The sequence below is a fragment of the Lichenostomus cassidix genome, chromosome 7, assembly GCF_008360975.1.
Source record: "Lichenostomus cassidix isolate B80296 chromosome 7, HeHo_3.0, whole genome shotgun sequence".
NCBI lineage: Eukaryota > Metazoa > Chordata > Aves > Passeriformes > Meliphagidae > Lichenostomus > Lichenostomus cassidix.
This window is the reverse complement of record NC_139488.1, coordinates 17,552,729-17,564,756: the sequence shown is the minus strand read 5'-3', so window position 1 is coordinate 17,564,756 and position 12,028 is coordinate 17,552,729. Positions and strand designations below refer to the sequence as shown.

General features: G+C 42.5%; 1 protein-coding gene across 3 annotated transcripts in view; it reads right to left on the bottom strand.

The window, feature by feature from the left end:
• The window catches only part of LOC146434652 (neurabin-1-like), a 43,203-nt gene extending 37,856 nt beyond the window's left edge, over positions 1 to 5,347 (bottom strand). For 2 of the 3 annotated variants that reach the window (XR_014853470.1, XM_085066447.1), the window contains exon 1: positions 2,237 to 3,844. Coding sequence is in view for 2 of the 3 variants with exons in the window: in XM_085066447.1 (XP_084922573.1) it covers positions 2,237 to 3,844 (1,608 nt within the window). In the remaining variant the exon portion in view is untranslated. Of the gene's footprint in view, positions 1 to 2,236; positions 4,101 to 5,068 lie in introns of those variants that run through there. The other variant, XM_085066446.1, reaches the window with a different exon arrangement.
• Between the last annotated feature and the right edge of the window lie 6,681 nt (positions 5,348 to 12,028).

Sequence of the window (12,028 nt, the reverse complement as noted above, 5' to 3'; positions counted from 1 at the left end):
TCTAAATGAAGCTGAAAAAAGAAGCTACTAGGATACACTTCTCACTATGCCACTGCTCTAAGCTGTGGTGGGGACCAGGAACAACCTTTTAGCTACTACTTAGATTTTTTCTCTTCCAATTTAAGATGCATTAAAATCTCTGAAGAAAGACAGAGAGACTTCCTTCTGTGAGGTAAAACTGGGATTTTCTAAAAGATTATTGAGATACTAAAAATACATGACCAAAGAAAATTCTGAGTAAGCACAAAAAAGTTGGAATTCTTTATTTTACAGACCACAAAACCCAAAACCCGTATAAGCAGGACTTATTCCCACTAAGTATCATAGAGAACATGAAGCAAAAAGGCAGACATGGGAACAGAAATCATTGCTTAGGCAAAAGGAACAAAGGGGGAACCTATTGAAAATGACACAAAGAAAGAGATATCTATACCCAGTGTAGTAAAGATACTACACTGAGAGGGGATAAAGTAAGGCAAGTATCACAAGCTTCAATTTAAGGGCCTTAAAAAGTATCTTCAATGACCCTATTGCTATTAAGTACAGTTTATTCTGCCAATCCAAGTGGGGCATTATAGCAAGATATATGTTATTTTTCATTGAAAACTGCCAACAGTTGCTTCTAACCATTCATCCCTTGGTTGTGTAAAAGATAATCTGATACAAGTTGGTTCCTGTGGCTTTCAGAGAAGCAGCTACATTTGAACGGTGCTTGTTACCAAAAACCGGGTTTTGTCTACACAAGAGTTTCCACCACAGTTGGCACTGAGACTTCTACTGATGCTTTCAACTGTCTGGGATATATACAGCAGAGAAGGCAACTCTGTCAACAGTCACTGCTTCAGTAGGATATTAGCAATGACCAGTAAAACCCTGCCTACAGCACCAAGTCACTCAACACACATTTACAGTAGACTCTACACGGCACTTTCCTCGGATACTGAGTGCACAAATGCATGGAGAAATGGACTGATGCCCCTCCGGCTCTCTCCCAGCCCTCACCAGACTCATTATGCAGTTTTCAATAGCGGCACTCTCCACTGCTCCAGGTCACCACTAAAGCAACATCAACAAGAAGAAAGCCATATAAAGTCAGCCTGTCTATGAAGAGGCTATAAAAAACCACACACACAACGAAACTAACATTTTGCCAAATTTTTTTGCCACAATCATAACATTTTCTGGGGTACAACACAGGTGTGTGTTTAGCAAACTGGGAAATTACAGTTCTTTGCTGCAGGAAGTTCAAGAGTCAACAGAATTTTTACATCCCTCTGATACATAAAAGTGAGTCCTGACTCTCTACGAACAAAGTGTAAAAGCTGTTTATTAAAGGTGGTATCTTTCATTCACGTAATAGTAGAAGAGAAGTATGCTGAGGAAAGCCTGGACAGTTTCCTATTCCATCCTGGTCTGTGTCTCACAATTCTCCTCCCAAAGTTTAAGAAAGACTAGAATAATTCAAGTCTGCAAGAAACTATGGGTAAACACAGTTTGAGCTGTGGAACAACTTATTTTGTGGGCATTTTTGGTGGGGGAAGATCAGACACATAAATCTTTTTAATTTGTCAAAATTATGACTTACACTACTCATTATCCAGTCTGCCCTCTAACTTTTACTTCTGCAACGTTGTAACTCCAAAATGCTCATGTTAACATTCCTATGGCTTATTCACTAATCAGTATTAAAACCAAACAACATTTATATGGCTATTAGTGGAGAGAATTCTAGTATCTTAAAAAACAGGAACCAGTCATTTGATATTTTCTTATAGTTAATTCCATGAACAAGTCTGAAGTTTACTATAAAAGTTTTCTATGGGGGGTTTTGTTGTTTTGTTTGGTTTTTTTTTTTTTAACTTTTGTGCCAAAAGGAGTGAAAACAATCCTTCCTAATGCAAGGCTTCAATTTTAAACAAATAAAGGCAAGTATTACAGGTCGGGTGTTTCTATCTACTCCTAAGAGATTTGTGCTCTGGAAAAAGTCTAGCAGGTAAAATCTCATGTGCTTCACTACACTCTTATGAAGCAGCTGTAATTAAGAAATCACTTGTGACTAATTAATAAATTTTCTGAAGTTTTAACTTCTCTCATACCTAGTGTCAAATGAAAGCTGTAAATTTACACTTAAATGGTTTTTGGAGCTCTAAAAAAAAACCCAACAAACCCACAAAACTTATTTCCTGTGTATTTTTGATTGCAAAACAACTTAAAAAAAAATTTCAAATGGACTTACTTTGATAGGAGCTGTTGAGAACTTGACTTTTCGGTCTGGCTCCGGATCTTCCTCTTCCGAAAGTCCAGGAAACTCCTCATATTCACTGTCATACATATACTCCTCCTCTTCCTCCAAAATTTCTTTGCCTTCAGGCTCTTGGTTTTCTGGCTCTGTATCCCTCTCATCATCAAAAGCTGCATTCTCTATACCAAAAGCACTGAAGTCCTCAGTTTGCTTTTCCAGCACTTGCTCCTTTTCTTCAGTATCCTCTTCCTGCTCTAGAACATCCTGTACTTGTGTGACTGGACCATCTCTTACAGACATCCCATCTCTTTCTTCTTCCCAATTGGTCTTGCTGCCATCCGTAAACTCTTCTACCACTTCCAAGGCAAAGTTACTTCTCCTCCCTTCCTGTACGTGACATATGAGCTTCTGATTCTCTTGATCAACGGGATCTTTCTCCAAACCTTTTTCATGCCCTGAGGTTTCATCTTGTGCAACCAGCTCTGTGCAAGTCTCCTCTGTGGGAGAAACCCAGGAGGAAACACTGTCGGATGTCTGCTGAGCTTCCTGACCAGGCATACTGCCCATATTCCACGAGCTTCTCTCAAGTACCGCTTGCTCTCGTTTGTCTTTTCCAAGTGCCTCGCTCAACTCATCTCTGCAGATCCCAGGCACTTTGGGGAATGCACCCTTCTCCAGACATCCTTCAGCAACAGCAGATGAATGCAAACTCTCCTGGCCTTTCAAAGGGCCCTGATTTGGAGGACTATCATTTTTGGAAGTTTCTTTAGATTCTTCAGTATCACTGTCACCCAGAAAGCTTTCCAGCCTCCTAGAAATGGGCCCTGCATTCAGGAAGGAGGATTTGGGACCACTATTGGAATGTTGCTGCTTCAACTCCTCATTACTTTGATTTTCAACTTTCTCCGGTGCAACTGGAGGACTTGCTTCTGTATTAAAACTGAAGTGGTCCACAACATTGCTGCAATCAGAAGCTGAACCGTGTCTCCTCTTATCTTCATTTCTTTCACATTTGCTGGGGGAATATCTGTCCACTGAGCTTCGCTGTTTTATATTTCTCTCGAAGAGCTTCCTGGTCTCTGAAAATTTTTCTGCCAGGGCAACTTTGTCCAAGTCTGCCTCATCGCTGCTACGGATGACTTTGTCAGCAGCAGAAGACACACACAATGAATCCACAGGACTGCTGCTGGGGCTGGTACTTGTATTAAGAAGATTATTTTTTTGGACAATGAGAAAAGATGGACTACCTGGAGAAGGCCCATACTCTGCTGCCGCGGCCCGGCTGATTAATTTGGTATCAGCAGGTGGACTGCTTTCACAAGAGGTTGTGGAGGAAGAGCTTCCCATTTGCAAAAACATATTTTTGATCTTGTGTACTCTATTGCCATAAGTTGCAGCCCTGCCACGACTGTGTGGGTCACTTCCCCCTCCATTGGAAGAGGTGCTCAGCTTCTGATGCAAGCCTGTTTTGTTGGAAGCATTATCAGGATTGTTTACACCATCAAAAGAGCATTTGATAGCATGGAAATCAGATTTGTAAGCATTTCGGTGAGGAGAAGCACTTCTTAAAGTCCTTTCCCCTTTGCCTTCGGTTTTCATCATTGTCGAAGAGAAAGCTCCCTCCACTCCTTAAGAAGAATGGGAAGAACGACTCCCTAGCACAAAGATTCCACCCTCCAATACCAGGTACAGCAGATCCCACAGAAGATCCCAAAAGCAGCCTTTCACTCAGCCAGCCTCCCCGCTCGCATTGAAACGGAACGCATTGGGACTCTACGTGGAGAGAAAGAAATCAAAGCGCGTGAATGGCCACATCGGGTGTTATCCCCAGCGCGGATCGCGGTATCCGGAAAGCCATCTGCAGAGAGACAGAGTTTCCATTAACTCGGGGCCTCGCCGGCGTGTGACACGAATCCGCAACTCGGGGTGGGAATCGCAGCCCAAGACCTCCCTGAGGGATAAAGCCCATTGTGTGCGCCGGGACGCGCGGACCCAGCTGCTCCCCGAGCACCGACCTGCCGGCTCAGGCGGGGGATGCGGCGGCGGCGGCGGGCGGCCTCCCCGCCACCTCCGGCTGCCGCCCCTCCGCTAAGGGCCGTCCCGGGCCGGGCCAGGCCGGGTCGGGCGGCGGGGGAGGGGGCAGCGCCGGCCCTTCCTGCCGCCCGGGGGAGGCCGGGCCCGGGCCGAACTCCGCGAACGCACCACGGCGGGGCGGGACGGAGGGGCCCCGGCGCCCTACGCCGCCCGGAACGGGGAAAGCCACAAGTTTCGGCCCCAAGTTGGGGCTTCCCCGTGGCGGCGCTTCTGCGCCGCGGGGCCTGCGGGGCGCGCAGCGGAGCCGCCGCGGTACCTCGCTCCAAACTTTCCGAGCCAGCCTACCTGGGGGCGGGGGTCCCGCCGCCTCCTTCCCCTCAGCGTTCCCGGCCGCCCAGCGGCCGCACGCACCACGCCATCATTATCCGCCGCCACAGCCGCCCGCCTTTCCTCCCTTCCTCCCTCCCCCCCGCCCTGCCGCCGCCGCCGCCCCGCTCTCCTCACTCCACCTTCCTCCCGCCCCCGCGGCGCGTTCAGAACCGCCGCCCGCCCGCGCCGCTCCCCGGCCTCACGCTGCTCCGCGCCCTCCCCTGCGCTGTGTCTCGGGCCCGCCCGCGCGCTCCCTCCCTCGCTAGCACACAAAGAGAGGGAGCGGCGGGCGCGCCCTCGTTCCTCTCTCTCAGCGCCAGGGAAGAGAGGGGCTGGGGGGCGGCGGGCACGACCGGCCCGAGAGAAGCGCCTCCCGCGCCGGGATATACCACGCCGTAGCGGGATACGGGTTTCGGGTAATACCACGTCGGCGAGGCGAGCGGGCGTGGAGCCGCCGGCGGCTGCGGGCGCGGGGCAGCGCCGGTGGGTGCGGAGAGCTCACCCGTCCCTCCCCTGGGAGGGCTGGAGACGGTGGGGCGAGAGAAGCTGGAGATACACGGGCGCCGAGCTGCTGTGGAGCTGCGCGCTACTTTCAAAGCCTGGGCGGCAGCCCCAGCTTCACTGCAGAGCAGCGCGGCTCCCCGGAGGGAAAAGTCGCGACAGCTGCCACGAACGAGGCTCTGCCAGCTGGAAGTTGCAACAGTGCCAAACATTCATTTCCCCCCCCTCCTTCCTTTTAAAAATCCAGTTGTTTTTAGCCTCTCCCGAGCGTGTAGGTAGCAGAACGCAGGAGCGGCGCACAGCCCCCCGCGCACCTGCAGCCCGCGCCCCCGGCGTGCTGACCGCGGGGCGAGCCCTGCACTCTCCGACAGGTACGCGCAGCACCATGGGCTGAGCCCGCCGTGCTCCCGTGGGCTGGAAGTCACTTCAGCTCCTCAAGATTGGGAAAATCACGCTCGTCATCGGTAGCCCGAGGCAGTAATAACCGCAATTTTGCAAGCAGTATTCCATATATCCAGTTCTCTCGTTTGTTAGTCCAGATAAAAGCACTGGCTTCAACCTATTTATCAGTTAAAGACAGGATTTGGATGACTGTCTAGTTTCGGTTGCAATTCCTTCCATATATAAAGCTCACACAAAATTATCAGAAGAGCACAGAAAAGTACTTGTAGCTACCAATTACCTGGCAACTGTTGTTGGCACCTGGCACCAAGTTGTGTAACAACTATTTAGAAGTCTAAATACTTAATTCCTTGAAAAAAATTTCCTCACTGCTTTATTACTCAAGTCTGTGGTGAAATTTATTACATTCTCCCAGACATCCCAATTGACTTTGGCTTAACTTGGAGTCACAATGCTTGGAATATTTCACAGCTTGATCTGAAATCTATGATACAGTTTCAAATTAGCCTTAATCACGATTTTACAATAAAATAAAATCTTATTATTGATATGTTTTTCTAAAACAGAGACAACATTGTCAAGACCTTCTCCTGTGTTTTCAAACATTGCAGGGCCAGTGGAATTTCACCAAGATCTGCCATTAGCAGTCTTACATATACTTGGTAACACCATTTCAAATAAAATTTTAATACAGATACTTTCACTGTAAGAGCAACAAATGTTTCTTATTTTGAATATATAGGCCTTGTTTAGAACACATAGAGGTGATCTCCTGCATGCTACGGAGGTGGTCCTTCATATAGCATTTGTAGGTTGCATTGAAATTGCAAGGCTTAACCACCATCTTTCAATAAATAGTCTATAAGAAGCTACTAAGCAAATGCTTTTTTCACAAACCACAATAAGTACAAGGTTGCTCAACAGTTTGAGCACTGTGGGCAGAGGACATTCTGCATTCTGCTTAGGGAACCTGGCAGTATGTAGGAGAATGTTCAGAGAAAAAAAAGGCAAGAGTTCAGGAACAACATAAAAACAAAGCCCAAAGCAGCTCTAAACGTGCTCAGGAAAGCTAGTGGCCTTTGAACTGGGTGCTGGCTTAAAGAGGCTGAAGCAGGAAGATACTCTTGTGTTTTGAACTCTCCCATGAATGAGAAAGCAGGCATTGTAATTACAGATCCTGAAAGCAGATTTAATTGCATCAAAGGACTCATTTCTTTACAATTTCCCATCCTAACCAGGAAAACATACAGGTTATTTTACCTAGCTGTGCTGCTTAGGAAGGACAATATTTATCTAGGTCAATTTTCTAGGTTTTCTAGTGAGGAAGACTCTGAATTGCATTCTAGGTGAGTGCAATGTGAATGTGAAAGAAATTATAACTTGTTTACAGAAGCAATGGTTAAAAAGATGGGAAGGATTTGAGATAAAAACCTCTGGATTTTGAGAAAGAAGTCTGGTAAGGTGACGTAGTTTATGATTTCATCATAATGAATAACTGCAATAAAAGCTGGGAAGAGTATCTTACACATTCAGTCTGTGGTGCTTTCCTTGAAAGGTGATGAAACAACAGTGAGTAAGCAAATGATTTGCACTGAGCAAGAAGCATCTACATTTTGATATCTAAGCTTAGTGAAAAAAACAGGAGTTCCAAGGTGGATCTTGGCAGCACAAAATCTTCTTTGTGGAAAAAGTGTTGCAGTATATTAACTCATTAATCTAATTAATTCATTAATCTAATGAAGACATAACGAGGAAAAAATTTTCAAGAAAAAATTAAATTGAGGGCACTTCTATAAACCCAGTTGTTAAAACCACCACTGAGGTGCAGCGTTTATTTCAGATGTACAAAAGGAATCTGTTTCAGTGATCATCCAAGGGTGCTTAAGCATCTTCTGAACAGAACAATGTTCCTGTGACTACTCTTGTCTCGGCTTAGCTGTTTTAAAATCCCTCTTCTATTGTACATGCATGGCTGTGCTTATGGTTTGGGGGCAATGTTGACAGAGGAACAACACACGCTCCCTATAAGTATATCAAAAGAATGTCTAAACTAGAACTGCACAATGAAAAAGACTCTCAGGAAGTCTAGATGAGAGAGATTTTCTGCTATTGGTGTGAAATCATTCCATAAGAAAGCTCCAATAAATATGTAAGTACATGAGATTAGAGAAACTGTCACTTCTTAAACTGTTTATATGCTTTCAGCTTGTAAGGACAACCATCCTTTTACACTTCAGTGAATGACTAATGTAGCTAAAATGGGGCACATATATTGTGGTCTGGGTTAATATTTATTGATACTGGTGGATTCAATTGCTGCTGTTCATTCAAGGTGAGCGTTAGAAACCACTAAGCATATGTTCTATGCCAAACAAGTTTGAAACTGGTCCCATCACTCCATTAGCATACTTTTGCCAGCTCACAAAAATTTTGATCTTAAATCTTAGAAACTAAAAGACTTGAGGCAGCAATGCTTTGGCTGGGGACTGGATGGTAAAACTCCCTCTCTTCATTGTTGCTTTACTGCTCCCTCCAACTGACTGGGCAGGACACAGCAGAGAAGGAATAAGTGCCTCCCATGGCAAGGAGATCTCAACAGCTGATGTAACAGTTCAACAGTGTTAAAGCTGCTTATCAGCTGAGCTGAAAGAGCCGGTGTGAGACAAACCCAGGTCTTCAGCATTCACTGCAAAATTTAATTCTCTGAACTTTTATTTAAAAGTTACGTGCTTTATCCACATTTTAGTTTTATTATGCAATTTGAAATAGTCTCACTAAATCTGTAGTTAATCTGTTTAATGTGAGTTACATCAGCACTTTTAAGTAGAAAAAGTCAGTGATCTTTTTTTATATTTTTGCAAAAAGCCAGGAATGGAAGGAATAATTAAGTATTCAGAGTTCCACAACTATTTCTGTAGGTTTTTAAAGTTGTATTTTAAGAAAATATTTTTCTATCATTTAGGAGTAATTAAAATGTTCTGGAAGTATTTCTGTCATATTCGCTATAATTCGAACAGCAATTCTGAATTTGAAATAAAGCACCTTCTGTAAGTTTGGCAGTAATTTTGTGGTTTCTATTATTAGAATTAAGAAAACAAGCTGTAATTTTAGAAGACTACTTATGTTAAATACAAAATTAAAATGATAAAGTAGCATTTTACACTAATTACTTTGTACCAGTTCTTCACTAAAATAAAGCAGAACTGAAGTCCAAAATTGTATTTAATGGTCAATAGCATTTGATCAATGAAGGAGGAGCAAAACGTTTCAGAGCAGATGAAGAGAGACAAGTAATTTGGTAAAGGCAATGTGGCAGTGATTGTAGACAGATATGGAAAAAATCTGCAGGAAAAAGGCTCAATGACTAAATATGGTCAAATCCATGAAAGACATTTCCCAGGCAAAAGGGCTGGACCAGCCAGGCTGTTATGCAGTACCATGTGAAAAAAGGATGCAAAGATATCCTAGAAGAAAGTGACAAACAAAACCCAGATCACCACTACTCCAGGAGCTGCAGTATGTGATGGTAAACTTAGGCAGATTTGAGAACAGAATTCTTCTCACAGCTTGCATTTTGTTTACAACATCACAGTTGTGCAGCAGGATTCCAAAGACTACGAGTGTTGTGGGTGAAGAAATGCTCTAAAGACAGGACCTAATTAAATTTGATTCAGTTTCATTCAAATTGTGCTGGGCAATGTAGCAATTATTCTACTACATGCCAGCAGTACCACAGAGAAAGTCTGAGACATCATTGTGTTGGTCTTTGCCATTGTGTATGACGACATATATGTTTAATATTTATTTTCATTTCCAGGTTTTGATTCTCTTTTCTCAAATGGCTCCCCAGCACATTCAAGAAGCAGCAGGTAAAATGCAGTGGTTCAAGTTGAAAGAACAGCTAATCCTGTGGCTTTATTTTTGGTTTCTCCTGCTATTGCCACCTCTGAGACTCTCCCATTCTCCCATTCCATGGTCAGCTGAGCCAAGTTATATAGAGAAAGCCTTTTGAACAGAGCTGTGCTTACTGGAGTATGCTGTATTTTATAGGCCCAATGTGCAATACATATCCTACAACTAGCACTTTGAGCTGGAAAAAAATTCACTATCAGTACAAACCTTAATAAGATGTATTTTCAGTGCAAGTAACTATCATAGTGAGTGACATTATTAACAAGGTATCAATACTCAAGTTTTAAGCTTGCCTGGTTCTCACTCATTGCAGTAATATTTATGCCACAGCAAATTTTAAACATAGGATATGAAATGGAATTTTAGAAACAGAAGCAGCTCCGGCAAAAAAGGGCTGCTCTCTCTCATTTCCTGACATATCGGTCATGCAAAGCTCCAGGGAGAGGCCATTCTGGTGAATTACACATCAGTGTCTACCTTGCTGGATTAACTTTAATAAATCAGTACTTTCTTTGCTGCTCATTCACTAAGCAATAGGTCCTTCAAGGATAAGGCTCTCCACAGAAAGGTGAATTTAATTAATTATTAGTTCTATTACATCCTTCTACAGCCCACCCAGGATGCTGTTCCCCAGAAATGCTCTGAATTAATGCTCTGATCACATCTTCTGGCCACAGAACCACGAATGTTAAATGAAGGCTGGTGGAACATCACTGAAACCTGCATTGAACACGGCTGGCCTGCCACTACATGTTACTAATGGTCTTTGCAAACTGAGGAAAACTCCTTATGTTACGGCTCCAAGACACATTGGAGATAAACTTAGAAGAATCTCTTTGGTCTCAAGAATCTCCTAAGCTTCAAAGTAAAAAACTGGCAGTTGAATTTCAAAGTTACATTAAAAAAAAAAAAAAAGCCAAATATTTATTGCCAGAAAGGCTGAACAGAAGACACTTGAGAGTTTCCTCACCTTATAGGCCCCATTTCTGTGGTGTCCAAACCATTAGACTCACTTGTTACATTGTCAAATACATGAGTGAAAAAGAGCAAGGGAGGAAAGAAATGACCACACTGTAGAATTGTCTGAAATAGTGGTTCAAGACTATGTCGGGTTTCCCAAGCACAATAAGCAGATGTCAGACTGACAAGGAGGCAGGAGTCCTAGTAGGAGTATCCCACTGAAAGCTGTAGGAAAACAAAAGTCTGTGTGAGTGCATTTTTCAGCCTCGTAACAACTTTGTAGAATTTACAGGATGTTAAGCAATAAAGTTTGTGGCTATTGTTGATTTAACTGATTTCCAGTGCAAGAAGCATTATGCTGTTGTACTGTCTCTATTTGCATCCAAGTGTCTCCTGCCCTGCAAGGACTTGTGAAAATTGGCCAGCTGGTTCAACAAGATTTGACACAGGCTGAGAGTTTTCAACAATAGTTATGTTCCTACCACTTTCTTAAAACTAGGGAGCCAGAGGGAGAGAGGACAAAGAAAGACCTTGCAAGATCAATCAAAGGAAAGGTTACAGCAAGAGATCACCCCTTATAAGCCTCTCGATAATCCTGTATAAGCCACACAAGACTGAAAACTGACGAATGTATTAGTCACAAGAAAAGCCTTATTTTGAAGTTGTATCTTTTTAAAAGCCAAAGTCAGTCAGCCAGCCAAGAAATGCACATTGGGAGGGTAACTGGCTACTTTAATACTATAGTTCACAGCACAATTTTTTACTCTGATATGTTAGTTTCTGATTGACCAAGCAGTTTTATACAAAACCCAAAGTATGTGTTATACTTCTTTATGTATGCATAACACACTTAATGTATTTTTCAGATACAAGATAACCTAAATCCTTTGAAATTAAGTCCTTATAAGGTATCATATTTTTAATATTCAGATTCACTATTATTCTTTAAATCATAGTTATATTTAAGCAAAGAGACAAGTATACAGAGCCTAGAGTTTAGACTGCCATCTCAAACTAAACCAATGAGGTTTAAAATCAAAACAGAAGCATTTTAACTGCCTATCTTTCATACTGAAGTATTAGGTATATTAGAAAAAGCAAAATGGAGAAGCATGATCTTACACATAGGTGAGCTCTTTCCGTCAGCTATTAATACTTTCAAATAAATAAGGCAGTATTTTTGAATTCTGTCAGTCCAACTATTGCTTGACACCATCTAGGCTTATAATATACATAGCAAAAAGTAGTAAGTGTTAAAAACCATTACATGAAACAAATTGAGCTTCAAAAATTCAGTTATTTTTTGTATAGGTAAGTCTGAATGATAATTTTATCAAATGAAGTGAAAAAATTGAGATAAAATGGGACAGAGAATTTAGATATATGGTATAAATTACACCACAAAGAGAAAATAATTTCAAATTAAATTTAGAGCTTATTTTGACATTTCCAAATCAAAACATTCAGTTTTTATTTTGAAAATAAAGTTTTCATTTAAAAATATTTTACAGGACAAAATACATATAAAGCAAAACATTTAGACTAAAGAAAATATTTTGCATTAACAGGAACTGATTTTATTTTTCTTTTAAATACAAAAATTTGCAT